Below are 21539 nucleotides of genomic sequence, written 5' to 3'. Positions count from 1 at the left end.
GGTGAACACTTAAACCAAGGGTGTCCAAAGTGCGGCCCGGGGGCCATTTGTGGCCCTTGAGTGGATTTTTTGTGGCCCTTGACTTGAAATCGAAGAATCAGAAGATTTTGGCCCCAGGCCTCATCAGATGGCATATTTCGTTCTTTTTTTTCTTTTTCATGTTAGCGAGGGAGACCTATAAAAGCCTGACTATTCTTTCCAAAAAATTAGAACACAACAGTTTCCCACTGCAATTAGTTATTGTGCATTTACATTATTTTTTGAAGAGGTCAAAATACAAAAAGTTCCTTCCAATATTTAAAAAAAACAAAAAAACCCTGTGGCCCGTGAGCGATTCTAACGCGACAATTTTGGCCCGCAAGAAAAAAAGTTTGGACACCACTGACTTAAACACTTAAAAAAGCTCGGGACACTTCATTCATTTGGTTGTGATAAACCTTTATTTAGTCACAACAAAAGTCACAGTGAAAAGGTGTACAGATTAAAAGGCTACAAAACACAGATTGAAATCAAGAAGAAATCCCAGTCATGAGTGAGACGGTGACATTCAGGGTGAAAACAAATAAAGCAGGATTCTCCATCGAAAGCTGTCCGCCTTCTTGAACTCAAAGAGAAGCCAAAAAAAAAAGTCTTGAGTGCATTGTGGTACTTTGTGTGGAAGATTACAAGTAACAGACAGAGAAGCAAACTATTTTACATATTCATCTCTTACAAATCATTAAAGATACGTCTTCTATCTGATAAAAACACAAGGATGCTGGTAGATGAAGAATGTACAAAACACGACTGTACAAATCAAACGCTCCTCAACAGCTTCATTAAAAAAAAAAACTACGTAGTTCTTAGTGCATTGTTAAAGAGCACCAAAGTCCTCAAGGCTGATTAGGAGTGTGACACTTCCTCTATGCAGTGATTAAGTCATTTCTACGTCAGAGGAAAGCTGCACAAACAGCCAGCACCAAGAAGAGACGAGAGGCCGCCAACGCTGATTCATGCTTTGGCCCAACTGTGACTCTTTGTGCTGCAAACACAAACAATCTAAATGTGACTTTAAAAAAACCCAAAGTGCGCCCCCACTTCAAGGACAGTTTTTTTTCTTTTTAAATTAGGACACGTGGTCTTCTCTTCAGGGGAAGTCTTCAGCGAGGTGCTGCAGGGTGCTCTTCTCAAGCCCCAGGCTGATCGCGTCGAGGTAGTGCAGGAACCTGGAGGAGGCAGAAACACGAGAGGTCAGAGTTCATCCAGGAAAGAGACACACATCATGTCGGGTTGTGTGTTTATGTGCATGCTCACCTTCGTTTGACCTTGCCCTGCTCCTTCAGCTGCTCTGATCTGCAGATGGTGCGCAGGGCCGGCATGAAGTCGAGAGCAGCTGCAGCTCTGTTACAGAGAGAACCAAACGCTCCTCTGAAGGTCAGCGTGTCCATCACCTCTCTCCTCCGCCGGACCAGCCTGGAACACGAAAACACACGTCAACTCTTTTCTCTGGATTATAATGAGGAATCGTTTGCAGATGAACGTGGTGTTCAAACATGGATTTTTGCAGAGAGACGGGAAAGACTCACTGTGGTGGACACGAGCCGTCCTGAGAGAAGCAGAACCCTTCGCGGTGAGCGGCCACAGGGAGGCTGAGTTCTGCTGCGGCCTCCTTTCCGACGTCGCCCTCCAGTTGTCGTGCTTTCTCCAACGCCTCCGCCACAGAAACCCGACACTTCTGGAAGCTCAGAGCCTCCACAGCAGCCGGGATCTCCCAGACCAGTTCCCCGCTCACCCTGCCCGCCGGGTCCACGTCGATCCTCGGCTCATCGGTCATCCCGTCTTTCACCACTGCGCCCGCTCGTGACATTCTCCGACCGCCGTCGCCCCCTTCTGATCGAACGAACAAGGAGTCCATGTAGGACATGTTATCAAAGAAGTCCGCCATCGATTGTAGACCCTGGGACACTGGGAGGCTTTTAGCCCGCTCCTCAGGAGTCAGGGGCGTCCTCTTCACCGTCTCTGAGACTAAACGCTGTGTGGCTTCCTCCTTTGCTGGAGGAGCTTCCTGCGGCTTGCGGAGAGACAGAATATTGTCTTCGGAGTCTGAGTCCGAGTCCAGTCCTTCCTGGTCCGGTAAACAGTGCCTCCTCTTGTTCTTTCTCATTCTGTTGGATATTTTAACTGGACTGCTATCGTCTGCTGACTCTGCTGCGTGCACCAGCCTTGGATGTGCAGACGGCGTATCGGAGGGAGGCTCCCGTGATGCAGGAGGAGGCGGCGGCGGCGGCTCCAGTTTGTAGGTGGAGGAGGTCAGCGGTGTGCAAGGTGCAGGTAAGAGCAGCTCCATGTTGGAGTAGAGCAGGTCCACTCCTCCTCGTCTGCTGTTCGTCAGCAGCTCAAAACACAACTCCTCCTCCTCCTCCAACAGATTCCGGCTCTGTTGAAGACAAATATCAGGTCAACATTTGAAATCCTGCACGGCACAGCACAGCTTGTGTCACCATCGTATATGCTTAGTGGAGTGTGTTGACCTTGAGCAGCTCCAACGCGTCTCTCTCCGTTTGTGTCTTCAGCAGACCGAGCATGCTCTGAGTGCAGCCGCTGTCGCAGCGAGGAAGAGCGCACGCTGCCTCTTCATCCGTCTCTGCTTCTGTTTCAGCTGCTCAGGAGGAAGAAGACGTTTGTTAGACGGCGGCGGCGAACTCAACTAATAGAACTTTATTAAAAAGCACATTTCAATCAATGCAAGAGTGAGGAATAATAAAAAGTCCACAAATACATTAACATGACATATAAACAAAGTCAGAGTCAGCGATACCTTTTCCGCCTGCTTCAGTCAATGAGCCGCTCACGCTGCGGCGTCCTCCTCCTCCTCCTCCACTGCGAGTCCAGAACTGCAGCTGCAGTAAACTCTGCCGGATGTCACAGTCGTTGAGTCCGAGCAGGGAGCTGACGTCTGATTGGTCCGTCCTGATGTCCTCCGTCAGACACAACAGCCGCAGGAAGCTGCTCGCATCCACCTGAAGCATCGGCAGATCACACAAACTCAAACAAACCATCCAGCCTGCCGAGCGCGTCATTTTTAAGAAAACCGTCCACTCACCACCGAGGGAGTTTTGAAAAGGAGCTCTTCAAAGTTTCCATCAAACATGGAGCTGAAAGCCGGATCTACAAAATGCAAAAAAAAAAAGTCTGAATAAGTGCCAAAGAAAAAAAAGAGGAAGAAAGCGAAGACTCTGTCTTTACTCACCGCTGGTCGTGAGGATGACCGGTCTCTTGGTGGTGCTCATAAATGTTTTGATGGCAGCTAGAAAGCCGGAGTCGTCGTCAAAAATCACGTCTACTTCTTCGAAGAGAATGAGCGAGGTGGCCGTCTTCTTGCTCTGCTCCTCGTTCAGGCTGCTGGATGCTGCCGAGGCTTTAAGCTTATTTGCTGAATCCTTCGTTTTTACGTCTTTCTTGGGTGCTTCTGTGCGAGGAGAGAGAGAGAGAGAGGGACGTTTTCATAGAGATAACATCACGAGACGAGTCCAAAAAACAGACAGGGTGAAGATTTGTTTACCGGTTGGCTCGCTCTTCTTAGTGTTCGATGTGTCCTTGTTGGTGCCTCGGCCCATTTTGAAGAAGCTGGCTAAAGACGTGGGAGCCAAGCCTCCTCTCTTAGCGCCTCTTGGGGACTGGGGATGTTTCCTGGGAGAGGAGACCACCCGACGCGGTGAGTTTATCTTCCCTGAGAGGCACAGAAAAACAACTCATTAAAACCCTCCATCTCAAAGTCTGCAGAGACCAGATCCTTTCACACTGGGTCCTCACTGGGGGAGGATCCGGGCCTTATGGGTCCAGCGCTGCTGCTCGTGCCGTAGCTGTTGAAGTAGGTGGGTTTGTGGGCGTTGACCCCCTGACTGTCCACCTGGTGGGACTGCGTGGCCTCCTTCAGCTGGGACAGAATGAGACGGCCGCTCCGCTGAGACGAAGCGTTCACCTCGAACACCTGGGACAGAAAAGAGCAGAGAGCGAATGTTTGGAAATGAAGACGCTGAAACCTTCACCACTGCGACAGAGTTTTGATCCTGGAGGAGTTTTCCGCACCTTGAAGCCGAGCTCCTGAGCACAAGCATAAACAGCCGCAGTCTTCCCCACTCCGGTGGGTCCTGTGATGAGCATCGTGTTGCACAACGTGTCCTCTCCGTCCTGGGAGTCGTCTTCTCCGCAGTCCCAGTCTGAGTCTGAACACCGAGAGCAGCCGTGAGGTCAAAAGCAAAAACACCATCCAGGAAACGCAGCTCGACATGAAGACACTTTAAAAACTCACCGTTGCTGCTTTCCTCTCGTTTCTTTTCTTTCTGCTTTTTTCTCTCTTCCCGGTCTGCACGCAGTTTCCACTCCTTCAGCCAGCTGCACAAACACAACAAACATGAAACTTTGCATGTTGCTCCCTGCTCGTGTTTGTAAAGGATCCCGGGCTGAGGGCTTGTAACAGTCTCAGGTTTCTCACCTGTGCAGCCTCCTCACTGAAGCGGGGTTCCCGAGGATGTCGCTCGAGTGCTGCGGCTGATATTTGTCTGTCCATAACACGTCCTCCTTCACCACATCTGTAAATCAAATCAAATACTGAGTTTGAATTCTGTGACTCGAAGGACAGTAGTTACTATAAAATCAAGAAAGTTTTTGTTTACGGACCAAAAAGTACGATTAAAAAAAAGGAGAGATTCAGTTATTTGTCGTCTGACCTTTTTTCTCCGCGTCATCGACCAAAAGCACGTCATCGATTATAACGACAGAGTCGTCTCCTGGTGGGACGGGCGCAGCGTTATCTGGTTTGGTTTTCTCAGTCAGCCCGTCGTCCTGCCTGGATCTCTGCCCCCGCCTGCTGCGGCCCCCCCTCTTCATCGGCTCGGGTTCGGGCGAGCAGCTCTTCTCCTTCGTCGAGTTGGCCCGTTGCTTCTTAGCGATCTTCACCGTCGTTTCCCCGTCATCGTCCGTCCTCTTTCTCTTCCCTGCTGCTGAGCTCGGGTCTTTTGTTGCAGCCTCTGGTTCTGCAGAGTGACATGCGATGTGTTTGTTAATGTGATCTGACTCCCGAGCAGCAGTTTCAGTTTCTGTGCAAATGATCTTTTTGTCAGTGGTTGAAAAGAAAGTGAGACATGGACAGATGATGAAAGCCTCACTGGATCCTGATGCTTGGTGTCAGACTGACCTGAGGCCGCGCTCTGCTGCTGATGGTCGGTGCGTCTCTTCAGGAAGCGACTGGTGAACATCTGAATGGGGAAGGAAGGGTTTGACGCTCGGACCTCTTCCATGAGAAGCTGACGAGCACCTTCAGAGATCTCAGGCCTCCAACCAGAACCCTTCAAAAAAAATTTTTTTTCTGTTAGTCGTTGCATCAACGTTTCTCAAAGAAAAAATAAATACTTGCACGGCACATTCATGCAGAGAACAAAAATCAAAATAGACAGAAAAACACCAAAATGTGTTCATGCAGACTCTTTAAACATAAGACAAAGACAGGTGGCAGCTCTCAAAGTGTTTCAGAACATTTGAACCCTGCTGAACACAGAATCAGGAGTTGATCCTGAAACATTTTGAGACAGGTGCTGAGAGAACACGAGGATGAAAATGTTTCCAACGTACTCGCTCCAGAGACGCTCTGCAGGCGGGTTTTGTCTTCACGCAGAGGGCGCCACAGACGGGCCGGAGCGGGCTGAACGTCGGGCACCGAAGCTCTTTAAGATGACGCAGTGACGAAACCTCAGGCCACAGCAGACTCCAAAGAGGACGATCTGTGAGAACAAGACGAGCGTAAGATGAAACCGGTCACTCCTTTAACGCCGGGCTCCATCGACATTTATCATGTTGTGTTCAGGAGCCTCAAATGAAGAGGAAAACGTGCACGCTGTAACGCAGCTTACCGTTGAGTTGCTGCTGTACGTGAATCACGGGCTGAAAGGAGGAGCAGGACAGCGAGTACGCCTCCTTGCTCGCAGCCGTCTTGGCGATTTGTTTCTTAAAAGACTCGGGCAGGCCGCTCTTCAGGAACTCTCTGCGCGCCCTGAACTGCTCGTCGTCCTGCGCGCTCTCCGAGCCGTCGCGGCTGCTGTCGTCGAAGATGGAAATCACGGCTGACGCCTTACGGCCCGACTTCTCCTGGGTCAGCGAGGACACTTTGGAGCCTGTAGGGAAGGAAAACCCGACGTTGAGTCAGAGTCTTAAAAAAACAACAACGCTCAGGATGTTTTACAAACTGTGACCACGAGCAGAAAAGACGACCTGGGACGCTCTTTGTGTCTTTGCTCGCTTTTCCCAGGACGTCGTTGAGACTTCGTAAAGACTTCCGAGTCTTCTCGGGTGCTGCAGACGGATTTTCCTCCAAGCAAATCACAGAATCCTGAAAAAAAAAAAGAGGACGAACACGGTCTCAGTCAGCCCGGGTCCCGAACGTGAAACAACCTTTAAAACGACTTTAAAATAAATCCTGAAGCATCTGCTTTGTACCTCGTCGCAGTAGCTCCTCCTGGCGGAGGCCTCGGCTCGTGACGATCGCCTCAAGGTGCCTTTCTCCTTCACCGCAGCGTTTTTACTTTGCTGAATCACTTTGGCTTTTTCCAACAACTTCTTCGCCTGCTTCCTTTTTTTGGCGTCGTTTGATGACTGAGAGAAACAAAGACAAGTTGATCATCCTGAGCTCAGAAGAAGGAGAAAATAAAAATCGCCTCATTTTTAAGAGTCGACAAATTAAAAAACCATATCACACTTACTTTAGCCGTGTTTTTACCGCTCTCAGCTTTGCTTGTGGACGCATTTCTCTGCACTCTGGTGAACTTGATCCTGACAAAAGAAAACATCATAAAATGTAAACATGATCGTTTCGTCGTCATTTTAAAGTAAACAGCAGTAGTAAGAATATGACGACACTTCTCTCTATGTTAAGGTGTTCAAAATCTCCAAAACCACGAGTTTTAACACAGAACAATCTCTGTGATTGTAACGATGAAAAGTAAAGAAGCTCGAGTATTTTAACTCAAAGTGTCAGCGAGCTGAAGAGCGAGTGGCGGCGGCAGTGAGCTCAGATTCACACGTCGGTGAAACACTGACGCTTCGAGCTCTTTTGGTGCCTTCATAGAAGCATGTATGCGGTATGTAATGATGTTCCTGCGTGTCAAATACATGAGCCAGATGTGTCCATCGAACAGGACGGGCGAGGGTGCGCTCTGGCACTCGATCCTAGAGCTCCTCCCCTTTTTGCATTCTTATAAACAGACTGTGACAAAGCGATCAGAGTCTGTAAACAGCTGTTCAGGGCGGATTTGGGTTTAGGCGAGTGTACGTACTAAGCTGGGTGAGTAACTGATTCCATCCTGCTGCCTTACCTGATTGGACTTTCTTGCATGTCAGGTGAGCACAGCATCTCCGCTACAAAGACTCCATGTTTGGACGGCCGCCTCCTTGGCGTGGAAACGTCTGCGGGGCTGTCGTCAGGTAAATCAGCAGCAGCAGCAGCAGCATCCTCCTTCGACTCGGTTTGTCTCCTGGTCTTTCTGATCGGAGTCGTCGGAGTGGCCTCTGGGGTCCGTCTCGAAGCAGCCTCCCTTCTGGACCTCCTGACCGCCGGGACGCAGGGAGTAGACGTCACGGGCAGTTCCTCTTTCTTATCATCAACCTCAGCAGCCTTGGTGACCGTTTCTTCCGCAGGAGCGTCAGGCAGAGAGGTGACCGCCTCTTTTTCTTCCGGACCTTTCCGTCTGCCTCTCTTTGCTGGTTTCTTTTTGGCAGCTTTGTTTTCCTCAGAGGCAGCAGCAGCAGACTCGTGACCCTCCACAGAGGTCGCTCTTTCGCCGTCCTCCTCCGCCACTTTCTCCGCCTCCTCTCCAGCTTGCTTCTGCTTGCCCTGGCTTTTTGCAGGCTTGGTTTTGGACCCATCCAGACTGGGCTGTTTGAAGGCAGCCATGAACTGCTTCCTCTCTGCGTTGCTGCACTTCGGCGCCGATTCGCTCTCAAGCACGGAGAGCTCGAGATCTTCCTCCTGAAGGACCACGTTGGATTTCCTCTTGACGGTCAGAGAAGGAGAAGGAAGGGGTTTTCCAGCTTCCATCTGAGAAGTTGATTTTAATTCAGCGGGACTCGCCGCTCCTTTTTTCCTGTTGAAGATGGAAGCGACCTTCCCATCAGCCTTCGTGTCCGGTTTGGGTGAGACTGTGTGCACTTCAGCCCTGATGGTGAGCGTTTGAGGTGAGGCTTGTAGCGCTTCCTCAGCTTTAGGGATTTCCGTCTGCTCGTCGTCCATTTCTTCTGCCTCAGCTGGGATTTCACCGTCAGCTGCGTCATCGCCCCGTTCATCTCTGGCGTCCTCTCCACCCTGACTCCGCACAAAATCCTCGAAGGAGATGGTGACCGTGCTGTTCAACTGAGAAGTCTCATCCACGTTGACCTCCATGCTGACATCACACGAGGAGCTCTCTTTCTCCTCTGGTGTCGAATCCTTTGCCTCCTGCTGCAGCTGTTTTCGAGAACTTCGTGCAACAGTTTTGACTTGATTCGACTTCTCTTTTTGGGGCACAATCGGCGATAATTCGACACACTGAAATTCTGGTCTATCTTCATGATCATTGTCGTATTTTTCAGTCTCAAAACTGACAGTTTCAGAGTCATTCCCTTCTGATTTCCCTGCAGACATACGAGCCTCAGCGCTGAGCTGGACCAACAGGGCCGCCGTGTCACTGCCAAGAACAGCACAGCTGCTTATCGCTCCTGCTGCTGAGTCTGTGCTGCTCTGCTGCTCTTCCACTATCATGCAGCTGTCATCTGAAGTGGACTTAACAGGCTCAACCTCCACTAGTTTCCTTGCTGCTTTGCTGGCCTTTCGGGTCCTTTTCGGCGTTGGTTGCTTCCCCCCCGCCTCTCTCGCCGTGTGTTTCTCTGCGGGCTGAGATGTCTGACAATTCTCTTTCGACTGCTCGGGCGAGCCGCTTTTCTCCTTCGAGGACGGAGCCTTCCGGCTGAAGTAGTCCCTGATGTTGTTGGAGCGAGGAGGAGAAAAAGGTTTCTCTGCAGGCTTCGGCACAGGTGAAAAATAGTTTGTGATTGTCTTGACGACGGGACTGCCAGCATCTTTGCGAGATTTCTTGCAAGGCTGTAAAAAGAAGTGAGTTACTGTACGCGTGACACTGAAAACATTTGCAGAGAATATGTTTAAGCTGGAATAAGTTGGATAGAAATACCTGGGTGTCAAAGTCCTCGATGACAGATGCCATAGCCACAACACCAGCCATAATTTAAGACCTGAATCAGAAGAAAAACTGTTACACAAATGGAGGAACTTCTTGTTTCCAGATAAAACTGTTTACTTAATTTACAAGTGTAATTTAGTCTCCACACCCTCCTGTCCCTCATTAACATCAAACATTCATTATTCTCCAGAGGGGCGGATTGGAGCTGCGTGGATTTACTGACTGAGAAAAACCATGAGAAGAGATGAAGTGTCTTCTAAAAATGTTTGTTTGTGTTTGTTCCAGCTTAATTTTGTCTTCAATAAGACTCATGTTTTTGAATTGTCTGAATTTAAAACCAGCTAATTACAGACATTTAATGAACAATAACCCTGCTTTTTAAGTACAGGAAATAATCCCCTATGCCTGTAAACATGCTATTTATTATTTATAATCTCCCTCTTTTCATATTATATTATTGCTACAGAAACAATGTAATATAATTATGTAAATATTACACCATGTATCTCTTGTTTGCTTCATTACAATGTCATGTGTCAATCCATAAAAAACTGATTCACCAGGATCCAAACAAAGAATTTCATTGCGCTGTTTTACATGTATTACGGTATCATTGTGTTGACAGAAGGAGCAGCACCGTAATACTCAGAATAATGTGACAGCAGCATTTAAGTACAGTACAGTACAAACGATCCAGTATGAAGCACAGTGGGTATTCAAACTAGTTGTGGTGTTTCACAGAGTTCAATAATGTCAGGAGTTGATGTTAACGCTGACACAGCTCCTCCGGTGTTTGAAAGTTGGTGGTAAAACACTCACCGATGATACGCAGCAGGTCGACTCTCTTTGTTGAACACTTCTCTGCGTGTTTGAGAATCCACATCAGAAGCAAAGATCATCCTGTGACTCCTCCAGCTGTTTGTGTGTTGTTGTTTTTTTTCCACTCGAAAACAATTCAGAACAACAAGCTAGCAGACACCGCCGGCTGCTCTCCTCTAAAGTGCTCCAAACATTTCAAACTCGACAACGCCGGTTACACGAAGCCGACAGGAAGTGCCATCAACCGCTCAATCTCCGAATAACTCCGAGTAAAAAAGTCCAAATACATGGTTCTTCTTGACGCGTACTACGCTTGTTTTTTTCATAAAACGCGCGAGTACGGGTCAGAAATGAAGAGCGCCAAATTTACGTGAACTTTGGCACGAGCAGGATTCCACCAATCACAGGGCAGGAGACGTTTAGGGGGAAGCGTGTGACGTGCTTTGCCCAAAAGGAAGATGGCGGGTGTCGTGGAGTTTGAAGTAGATGGAAAACGTGACAGCGACCTCTACTGGCGGCACCTTGTACTGCTTCATACAGTTTCTCTGGGAATTGAATTCAACATAATTTTTGATTGTGCTAAATTATATTAAATTAAAAAAATAAAATAAAAACATGACGACGTAGTTATTTGAATATATTCCCTGTAACAAAAAAAGAAGCTTAAAATGTAAATTCAAGCAGATACTTTATATTAATACTGTCTGTCTGGAGTGATTTTATTCTTCTTTTGTGTTTTTATTTTTGTAACAGACATTTTCATGGCATGTACAATGCAGTGAACAAACAATTTTTTTATTTTTATTTTTAATTAAAAGATTACAAAACATTCAGTGTTTTAACAAAAGCGTGAGCTCAAAATAAAACCAAAGTTAGTCGAAGAAATTCAAACAATAAAAATGACTCCATCTAAAGTAGAGAAAACAGAAACAGAAAAAAAGAGAGGAAGAGGAGTAAGTGTCGGGTAATAATAATAATTGTGAGAAATGCGGGCTGTAGGGCCCACAATTATTGATGCCTGGGGCCCCAACAGACTCTAGAAACGTCACTGAACATTATATAAGCAGTATAAACAGTATTGGCAATAACTGTATCAGTAAAACTGATTTCTCAGTTTGAAAACATTGTAGGAACCACTTTTGCTTAAAGAGAGTGCCGGCGTCCAGAGACTGAGCCTGGTAAAACATGGCATCTCATCATCTGGTCTTTATCTAAAGAAAAACAGCCTGTATGGTAGTGATCTGTCAGTGGGGTTTCATCCACATCCTCCAAATAACTGGCTGAGGCGCACATGCTGCCAACCCCAGAGGTGACGTCGGAGTTCCCAGCTTTAAAACGCAGCCACTCAGACACTCGCGCACAAGTCTGAGTCTTTTTACGGTCTGTGGTCCAGAGAGTGCTCCCAACTTCTGAGGGAGCGTCTCCACTCACTGAAAACAGAACACAGAGAGTTTCATTTATACAAGCAATGCACATGTTTTTTATATAGATTATCAGGAGTACTATAACTCACAGCTTGGAATGTAGGCCAAGTCGATGCTTCCTGCCATCCTCTCAGGTGGATTTGTCGGTTCACCTGGTTCTTGTGCTAAAGCTTTCAACAACCGGTCTACCAGCTCCTGCTCCCTTCTGTTCCACTCCTCTTCTGTCAAAGTGCTTTTCTCTTTAAAGAAAAGCACTGATTTGTGTTTCTTCCCTTGGTTCTCTTCGGTTGTAAAGCAGCAGCCCTTGTTTCGTGTGATCATGCTGTTTATTTTGTGGTACAGCTCCATGGAGGAAGAAGCATTACAATAGTAGGAAGCGAGGTACCTGTTCCCGCACTTTTCCACGAGCCACTTGAGGTTCTCGCACTCGGCGGCGATGTAGTCCTCGACGGGCCTGTCATTGAGCCAGTCTCCCCATGTGAAAAGCACCATGCAGTGCCTCCAGACCTCCCCGAGTGGCATCAACAGCTCCACCACTGCCTTGGTGTCTGCCTTTGTGAAGGATTTGGAAATGGGAACAACCACGAGAAAGACATGTGGGCCCGGAGCACACATGGAGACGCTGCGGAGAACTTCTGTCTTGAGCCAATCGGGTGTTTCCCCATCAGACAGCCAACCCGGTGTCTCAACAACTGAGATATTTATTCCAGAAACATCAATTTGATGTTTAACACAAGTCATGGTTCTTCTCTGATCTTGGAATTCCTATACAGATATTTAAAAAATATAAATAAATAAATAAAAGCTGCAGACAAATTGGATTGAACGTCAAAGAGGTGAAAACAGAGCTGTAGGAGCCATATCATGCATTTTGTGTTTGTGTTTGTTTGTGAACACCAGGGGGCAGTAGGCACCTCACCAAGCTCTCGAGTTGATGCAAACCCTTTAATGTTGCACGTGTGTCACGATTGGTTGATGCGCCATTAAGGGACACACATTTTTTTTTTACTAGGTCAGTGAAATGTTTGTTTGTTTACATGATCTAAATGATTACAATGTGATCTAACTTTCTGAGGATATTTGGAGCAGAAACTAAAGATAGCATTTTTTTTTTTATTTGTTGGGAACATCATTTGGTTCAGAGGAGAGTGATTGTTTACCTTCTTCATTAAACCTGAGCCAAACAGATCTTTACGAAGTATCCCGTTTCCAGCCATGCTCTTTCCCGAGTCTTTTCTGCCAACAAGTACGATCCTCATGTCGGTGATTTTCCTCCAGTCACCTGGAAAATGTAAGGTTTCCATCCTAACATTACAACACTAATAACTAAATGCATCTTAATGTGACGTATGAGGATGTTTTCTCTACCTTTGAACAACTCTCTTAGGATCCTATCTTGTGTTCGGCTCGTGTTTTGAATCTTTTTAGCCATCCTTTGTCGGGCCTCTCTCCTCGCCTCCACCTCCTCTTCACTGCTCAGGGCTCCTTCAAAATGAGGCTCCTTGTTTCCCGCCCACATCTCCTCAATCTTCTCTAACAGCTCTGTCACCTGTATCTCATGAAGCTGCTTGGTGTTATCCAGGACGTGATACATGTTTCCGCACTTCTCCACCAGCCACTGCAGGCCTTCTTCGCTCTCTATTCGCTCTTCCACGGTCTTCGAGCCGAGCCAGTCTCCTCTGGTGAACAGAACCATCGTGTGCTTCCAGACGTCGCCTGTGAACAGGCTCATGTGCTCCTGGACCGCTCTCAGATACGGTGCGTTGATGGCGGAGGCCAGGCCGACCACCAGGAGCACGGCGTGGGGTCCCGGAGGGCACAGACACACGCTGCTCTCTATTTCACGTTTGTCCATTTCACTGGTGTCCTGAAGGGTGTGGTTGTAAAACCAGCCGGGAGAATCAACCACCGTGAGCTGCCTGTTTGCCACCCTGCTGTGGCTGATTTCACAGTTTTTCGTTTGTCTTCGATGACGAACAGTAAATGCCTGTTTTTTCAGGATGGTGTTACCTGCTGAGCTCTTGGCAGACCACTGGGCTCCAACCATCACCAGTCTTAAATGAGTCGGGGGGGTTTTGCCACCTGATCAAAAAGTGGAACAGAATCAAGAATCGTTATTGTATGTCACTGTTAACCCACATGATGTGTTGCCTGACGTTTAAGTTAGTTGTTCGAGATGGTATCATGCATCTGCCAAAGTGCAACCAATTTAAATGTGTTGATGGGTTGCAGGCCAATGTAAGCTGTCATGGTAACAAGAGCTGCTACACAAAATGACCAAGACCGAGAGGTTTGAGACTCACCTTGAATCAGAGCTCTGAGTTCTCTCCTCCTCCTCTGAACTTCAGAAAACCTCTTTGATGCTCGTTCAGCTATCGCCTCCATCTTCTCTTTAAGAGCGCTCCCTTCAGCGCCATCAACAGAGACGAGGCTTCCAGCATTTTCTGCCACCATTGCATCTATCTTCTGAAAGAGCGATCTGACTTGAGCGCTATCCTTGTGGTCCCTGATATCGAGAATGTGCTTCCTGTTTCCACATTGTTCAAGGACCCACTGCAGAGCAGGAAAGGAACGGACGTAATCTTCCAAATGTCTATTACTGCGCGATGTTTCCACAGTAAACAGCACGATGGTGTTCTTAAAAACGTCTCTCTGGAAGAGTTGCAGGTGCTCAATGAGCGATTGCTTGCAGACCTGAGGAAATCTGACACGGAGAGGAATGACGAGAAGAATGGCGTGAGGCCCCGGGGGACACAGGTGGACGCTCCTCTTGATTTCCATCTGATCCAGAAGTGGCGTGTTGTGGCGTGGGTAGTGCCACAACCAGTGAGGAGTGTTAACCACGGTGACTCGTCTGCCATGGACCTGGTGCTGTCTCACAACACTCTGAGCAGTTCTTCTGTCGGTCTCAAAAACACACTGACCCAGTATGATGTTTCCAGTTGCACTGGTTGTGCTGGACACACAGTTTAATTCTCTCCCTCCTATCAGCACAATCCTCAACTCAGGACCGGTCAGACTCCTTTCTGTGGGACAGAAAAAAATTCTGTGTGTGGAATCAGCAGATAAGTGAATCTGGTTTTATTGAGATAGCACTTTTCGTACTTCCCAGTACAACACAACACTTCCTCTAAACCAAACGGTACAACTGGTGTTGTAACTTCAGGATAACATGGTGTGTAAGTTGAGGTATATTATTAAATGTTGGCTGCGTGCGGCCCGGGTTCAGATCCGACCTCTGGCTTCTTTCCCCACGCGTCAATTCCCGATCTCTCTCACCCTGATTCCGACACTATCCGCCGTCCTCTCTCTTAATAAATGCAAAAACAAACCTTTCAAAAAGTGTTGCAAAGAGAGCCAGAGGCTGTGAGGTAACCTCCTCCATCATTACATCTTTGTACATGGCATGATGCTAGCCTCCCAGTCTGTGAATATACATTGTATTTTTTAAGGTCATATATCATAAATTATATTATCCTCCTTCTTAAACAGTTTAACATCGAGCTGTGGGAGTGTCACCCACTTGAGGGAGGGGATACTGCCCTTTGTGATGTCATGAGGGGAACATTTCCAAACGGCCTGTTTAAGCACACATTTTCTGAAAAGTGGAGCAGGCCGAAGATGGACTTTTCATTGTTAATGTTAGGGAAACATGGTGAAGTGAATTTGCCATAATATGTGAACTTTAAGATGTTTTATGCCCCTCTAATTTAAATAAACACCCTCACTCAACAATGTTTCTAACTTTTGTTCACCATGGAAATAAATTAAATGAAACCAAACCACTCAAATTTGCTCGGCTAGTTTTGTGTCGTTTGAGGAAACTATGAAAATAATATTGTTTGAAAAGGTGAATGTAAAATAAAGGATGGCCTATTTTACCCACTGACTCGGATCAACTTACCCCTCACCTGTGGTAACGCGAGCTGCTGGAACACTTTTTTTTTCTGAAGTCATATTTTCATAGCCTTTTGTCAAAGATGCATTCTTATATTTTTCAGACAATAGGCAACTACCCAAATTAAGAGGATATGTTTTCTTTTTACTTCTGTCTCATTTTGGCTTTCCTGCAGAACCACATAAGTTAAAACTGGCCCATCAGACCCGACTCTCCCCAAACAGTTTTGGGGAGAGTCGGACAAAATCTGTTTTTAGGGATAAAAGTTGAATGCTCATTAAGTAGTGTTATCTGATCTTTGCCTGAGCCTTATAGCTACATAAACATGCTTTTAATTCAGAGAAATAAAAAAGAGGAAACCAGTGTAACCTCTTTGTTTTGAGAAATCAGATCAAATCACTTCCTCTTGCACTTTAAATGCACTCATTCACTTTATTCCATGCACGGCAGAGCTACTTCAAAAGATGTTAAAGGAGTGTATTTTTAATTCATGAACTTACCACAGTCAGAAGAAGTGTGTTCATTTCCCCTGGTTTCCATTGATGCAGCTGATTATCTTTCTATTCTCCCAACTCTGAACTGAGGCTTCAAATCTGAAAGCAAGAACTTCAGGTGAGAGAGGTGTTCATGAGGTGGGATTAGACAACCTGCGCCACCTGCTGTGTCAGCTCTGGGACCTGCTGTTTGTCGGATGAAAGGTCTCAAGTCCAACTTTGTTTGTCTTTGTGTATCTTACTGCATATCGTAAAAGTTCAGAAATCCCAAATGCATAGCAGACTTCCAGGGTTCTCCCGAGTCTGGAATATACAGCATTTATACATAATCCTCACTGGCTTTATGAAGATGTTTCAACAAAAAATAATCTGCTCAGAGACAAGAGAGATCACAAACTTTGGCTATATGAGAAAACACTATATGAGAGTGTGTAGAAAGAGGAACTGTCTGACAGATGTTCATGGCTGTTGCTCAACACACTGCCATGCAGAGTTTACTCACAGATACAGAGTTTCACTTACAGACATGGATAAACTGTATTTGTACACTGCACACCAGGGTGTGGCATGCTACCTTGTTCTGTTTACTCAGAAGTATTGAAGTCGTTATCAGGAGAAAATCCAACATATAAAAACACAATTACATCAGCATCCATTAACGTGTTGTTCATGTTGAATTAGCTCTAAATATTTTGGACAATGAGCATTTATAAGATGAATATAAGTTACCACTCTCTGTATCTTTCATATGTGTGACTTGGTTAAAAGTCTCTTCTCCCAGGCCTGGTGCTGCCGAGTGTTTTGACAATTAAAGGGCAGCTCTCTGTTGGAGGCTGCTCGACATCGAAGCACTGTGTCTACCAAGGGGTTTGGTAGAACGTCGTCCACTGTGACCTGTTTTCCTGTCTCATGTTCTTATTCATCATTAATTCTTTAGCAAGCCGCCCTGTCAAGCTGCTCCGAAGTCACGCTGTATGTTTGTTATATTGTAGATTTAAAGTGTAATAGTCTTTCCCATCTTTGATGTTTGTTTGAAAATATTAACAGCCTGTCTCATATTGACCCGTCCCAAATATAGTCAAGGTCAAGTCAGGAAAAGCCCGGGCTATTGTTGGAAGTTTGAGCTACATGAACACGAGTCCGACTTTGGTCACTTTTCTGAATCTTCTGAAGGAAACCGTCATCACAAAACGTTCTTCTCAAACGATACAGGTGGAAGTGCTCATAAACACTCGGAGCAGAGAGGCACTTCCACCTGGAGATGGGTTGGAACATTTTTGCGTTTGATTTGTCGTCATGTTTAAAAAAAAACAAAAAAACCCCCCAAAAAACTTCATGAATATTGTAAAATAGAATTCATGTGGTTTCTGCTCCAGAGTCATTTGCAGCAGAAGTTTTGCTCGAGTGTGAATGTGTGTGACTTCCTGTGTATGTGTGAAAAACACAGGAAGTCACGAGTCTGATTATCAAAGTTTAACTGCAAAACTCTGAGATTGAGGTCACTCGTCAGATGGCTTATCCTGCCAAAAAAGTTATCGAACATTATGAAGTGAAACTCTTTCTTCTTTTTCGAGATAAAAATGTAAAGAACCGAAAACACGAGAGATTTTAAAAATTCTTTAATTTATATCTTTAAAATTAAAAACATCTGAATTGCATTCTACCACCTCCAAAGGCACAGTCATACTTACAGCAGACCAAATTCATAAAACACTGCCACTGAACATCGTTTGTTTTTTTTTCCAACTTGTTTGTACATAAGAAACAATGCACTGTAAAAATGACTCAACTGTTTTCTTACAGGGTAAACGATTCGATACGCTGCAGATGATTACTGGACTGATATGGACTCAGCCAATGGGAGCATTAGACTGCGTATAAAGGATGACGTGCTGGTTTGAGGCTGCTGATGCACACTGCAGCCATTTAAAGACATTGCATTTGAAAATCCAAAAAGATGGATTTTGTCTCCAACAACCAGTCGGGACAAACAGTGTTTAAGAATATGGATGTTTGAAGCAAAACAAAGCCGTTGGCAGGAGGGAGGAAATGCAGCGAGATGAAAGCACAGTGCAGGGAGATGAGTGTCGGTGGAGGACTGTGCAGATTAAAAAAAAACAAAAAAAAAACATGACACCTGTCACGAGTGGCACGCCATGTTTTTACACAATCTGACACCTTCACCCCACGGTACAAAAAAAATAAAAAAATCACACCGATGACTTCAAAGAAACATTTCAGGACGTTTTTTTTTTTTTCTTTTCTCGACAATATGTGCAAAGAGGCAGGGCCTTAGCCTGTTAGTGGAAAAGTCATCAGATATGAAGAGGATTGATAATCAAACGTACAATCACAAATCAAGTATGCACACAGAGGTTGCTTACAATGTGTGTGACAACACAGCACCATACACTGCACAAGAGGTTCACTTAGTGACAAGGAAATTCAAATCAGTGGATAAATATACAGCAGAATATTAGTGGATCGCTGTTCCTCCTCAGGCACAGTCCTCCATAACAACAGAGACTTTAAAAACAAAGCTGAGATAAAAGCACACAGGATTGGCACACACATGGATAAAAGATTTAAATAAGGCAAGAAAAGGATGTCAAAGGGAAAATAGGCAAGAAAGGAACATCTTTTGAAAGGACAGGAATGAAGCACTTATAATATGACACGTACACAACCTCTCTGATGGATCCACATGTTCAATAGGAGAGAGAGGAGATTTTGCAGCAACGAATGGGAGCCCCAGTTCCACAGACGTAGCTTCATCTTTACAGGTTGGTGTAGCAGCTGCGACAGGCACTCCGAGAACACGACAACGTTTTCTTTTCAGGCAAATCAAATCGAGCAGGGAACCTACGAATGTCTTCCAAAATCAAAAAGCTGAACGCCGTAAAAACATATCTACAGAGGAAACCGTCCACAGTTTAGTCGACTCACAATCACACACACACACAAATCTATAAATACAAACCGTCGTGGATGAGCATGTTCTGTCAGAGTTACAGAAGTGCCTGCACGTCAAACAAACGAGACAAACACGCCCAAGAGCTTTCTTACTGCCTGCTGCCTTCTGTGTCTTTCTTCTTCTTGAAGACAAAGCCGCCAAACGAACGAGTAACAAGCTAAGTTACAATTGACTGTTGAGAGTCCACCTCCACCTTTACACACACGTCACAGTATTTTCAAGACTACTTGAAACGGCGGTGACAGGAGGAGGAGGATGGCGTTTCTCTGAAGGGAGAGAGAAGGCTGTAGCAGGTAGCGATGCCGTGAGAGAAAATAAAAACATGCCTGGCTTTAGTTCGTTTTTACAAATCAACAACACAAAACCCGACGTTCAAATGCTCCGCGTTTCTCTCCACGCTGAGAGAAACTCGTGGAAATCCCTTTGCAATGCAGATGAAACTGTGTTGAGTCAATGGGACCGACAGGTGGTTGTGCCATCCGGGCAGCAGCAGTACAGAGACTGTGTGTGTGTGTGTGTGTGTGTGTGTGTGTGTGTGTGTGTGTGCGTAAACAAGTGGGACAGTTAAGTTACAGTATGCAGCTAGAGAGTGCACACACACACACACACACACACACACACACACACACACACACACAGACACAGACACAGACAGACACAGACACAGACACAGACACAGACAGACACACACACACACACACACACACACAGACAGACACACATACAGGATCTATATACATGTGTGGAGTGTATAAAGTAGTGTTCTTTGTACATCTGTGTGTGTGTGTGTGTGTGTGTGTGTGTGTTTCCAGTTTGACCCCATGTCTGCTCGTAGTGTGTCTCGTGGTTAGTTGTCGGCGGCTCCGGTCGTGAACAGGACCGTCTGGTCAGTTCTGGCCAGCTTAGCAGGCGGCTCCAGAGACTCGTCTCCAAGCACAGCCCCGTCTGAGGGAAGGGACAGCTCCTGACCTTCATCGTCGCTCTCATCGTCCTCCTCCTCGTCTTCCTCTGGAACACACACGGGTACATGAGTAGGAAACAAGGCTCGAGGTATGACAGAAGTGAACCAGCACTCACGAGCTGAGTGAAAAATCTTAATCACTGCATGTGTAGAGTAACAAAGGGTAACGTTTTACTACTTTATGTTAGCAAAACTTCATACGCCATCGATTCAGTCATAGAAAAAGTTTCTGGCCATCTACATGTTTACTTTTCTGCCTAATATGACGTGAAGTTTGTCAATAATTATTATCACCTCTGTCAACTCTGAGTTCACCTGACTTAAGATGGCTTTCATGTTCACGCTGTCAGGGCCTGATTTACTAAGATCTGAATTCAAGAGTACTAAATTGCGTGTTCGCTGCAAAAGTTTGCACGTTTGACTTGTGGGCGTTTTGCGGGTGATTTACTAAGAACATTTGCAACGTCAGGTGCAAACCGTGTGGAGGCGGTAGTATTTCTGTCAGGCTTTAACGTGTTCTACTGGTTTACGTCACAGAGAGTTTGGACGGAAAGCTGGACGACCGCAGGCGCAAAATAGGTGTTAGTGAGAGGCAAATGAACGTCCAGTATTTTCAAGTAATAGCAGATAAATGTGAATATAACAAAAGGAAAAAGTGGTTTATAAGAAAACCTCTGTATTAAACACGGTCCTCTGTGGCACTGGTGCGCAGTGTGTGTGCCACTCGTGCCATCATTGCGCACCAGAAGCTTCAGTGTCAGCGCTGTGTCTGGCGAAGTTGGGGGTACAAGCATGGTGAGCCCCCCGTTCAAGTGTCCCACAGCGCAGTAGCAGGGGAGGGGGCTGTAGAGTGAAGAGACGCACCAGAGACGCGTAACCCGAGAAAATGAAATGCTCAGTTTAAAATGTAATGTTGGCGAGAAGAGGGAAATAGGACGACATAATGTCAATGTTGAAATTCTTTAGAATGCAGACGCTGTGAATGTTCACAGTTTAATCATGGCGTTTCTTTTAAACTATTATTGAAGCAAGATACAAAATAAATGCATCCAATTTATTTTTCTGTCATTTAAACATGTCAACACGTCTTTTATTGCGCCTCCTAACTCTCCTCTCCTCCTAACTGCAGCCTGCAGTGCGTCACACTGGGGTTCTTTTCAAAGGTGTTAAATTCAGTCACCGTCACAACCACCGCAATTTTTGCCTGTCTTGGTAAATCACATTGCGTGTACTAACTTAACTTCTTTGCATTTTCTCCCCCCAGTATTTTGCACGCTGAGGAAACGGCTCGTTTTGCATATTCATTTAGGCAAACGTACTATTTGGACAATACGTGTTATTTTGCTCATATGAAAGACGCAATCCTCACTGCACGCTGTTAGTAAATCAGATTGCACATTTTTTGCTGGCGGTATCAAGTTTGCACACGTTTTAATACACGCAAACCTTTAGTAAATCAGGCCCACAGTCAGTAAGTCAGTTTATTACCACAGCAGCTGAATGCAGGCTTAGATTGTGACGCAGCAAAAACACAGTGTAGTTACCTTTGTCAGGATCCAGCTGGCTCAGACCTCGGCCTAAACTGGCAAACTAGTAAAAAGAAGGGGATATATTGGTGTTATAAATACGGCACACACCCTTTATTTCTGAGTGTGTGTTTGTGTGAGAGTGTTTGTACCTCTCCCATGACAGCGATGGGGGTCTCTCCTTTGGCTTGAGTTATCGAACATTATGAAGTGAAACTCTTTCTTCTTTTTCGAGATAAA

General features: G+C 45.9%; 2 protein-coding genes and 1 long non-coding RNA gene across 4 annotated transcripts; all 3 read right to left on the bottom strand.

Annotated features, from left to right (window-relative positions):
- Positions 1-417: 417 nt before the first annotated feature.
- Positions 418-10447, bottom strand: atad5a (ATPase family AAA domain containing 5a). The gene is made up of 22 exons (XM_079367302.1): positions 10023-10447; positions 9195-9255; positions 7347-9106; positions 6735-6804; positions 6472-6627; positions 6247-6364; positions 5889-6149; positions 5611-5759; positions 5177-5327; positions 4710-5015; positions 4475-4571; positions 4292-4374; positions 4069-4205; positions 3793-3970; positions 3542-3709; positions 3230-3448; positions 3083-3147; positions 2798-2999; positions 2511-2638; positions 1566-2416; positions 1294-1452; positions 418-1205 (listed from the first exon to the last, which is right to left on the bottom strand). The coding sequence occupies exons 2-22, from the start codon at positions 9243-9245 to the stop codon at positions 1127-1129; spliced, it is 5388 nt and encodes a 1795-aa protein (XP_079223428.1). The 5' UTR covers positions 9246-9255; positions 10023-10447; the 3' UTR covers positions 418-1126.
- A 660-nt stretch (positions 10448-11107) lies between these two features.
- Positions 11108-16557, bottom strand: LOC306838403 (GTPase IMAP family member 8-like). 2 transcript variants are annotated; one of them, XR_013781081.1, is made up of 7 exons: positions 15845-16557; positions 13750-14472; positions 12815-13528; positions 12607-12728; positions 11832-12211; positions 11536-11685; positions 11320-11452 (listed from the first exon to the last, which is right to left on the bottom strand). XR_013781081.1 is itself a non-coding variant. In XM_079366565.1 (6 exons), exons 1-6 carry the CDS (start codon positions 15882-15884, stop codon positions 11166-11168), a joined length of 2562 nt encoding a protein of 853 aa, XP_079222691.1. In that variant the 5' UTR covers positions 15885-16557; the 3' UTR covers positions 11108-11165. The 2 variants fall into 2 exon arrangements, 1 of the variants encoding a protein (XP_079222691.1); XM_079366565.1 differs by having other exon boundaries at positions 11108-11452; positions 11536-12211.
- A 2959-nt stretch (positions 16558-19516) lies between these two features.
- LOC306838744 lies at positions 19517-21490 on the bottom strand. Its single transcript, XR_013781115.1, has 3 exons — positions 21452-21490; positions 21318-21363; positions 19517-19820 (listed from the first exon to the last, which is right to left on the bottom strand). It is a non-coding gene; the product is annotated as an uncharacterized lncRNA (long non-coding RNA).
- Positions 21491-21539: the final 49 nt, after the last annotated feature.

The sequence above is a fragment of the Symphodus melops genome (genome assembly GCF_947650265.1).
Source record: "Symphodus melops genome assembly, chromosome: 17".
NCBI lineage: Eukaryota > Metazoa > Chordata > Actinopteri > Labriformes > Labridae > Symphodus > Symphodus melops.
Note: the sequence above shows the minus strand (reverse complement) of the source record. Positions and strands in the feature narration are given on the sequence as shown.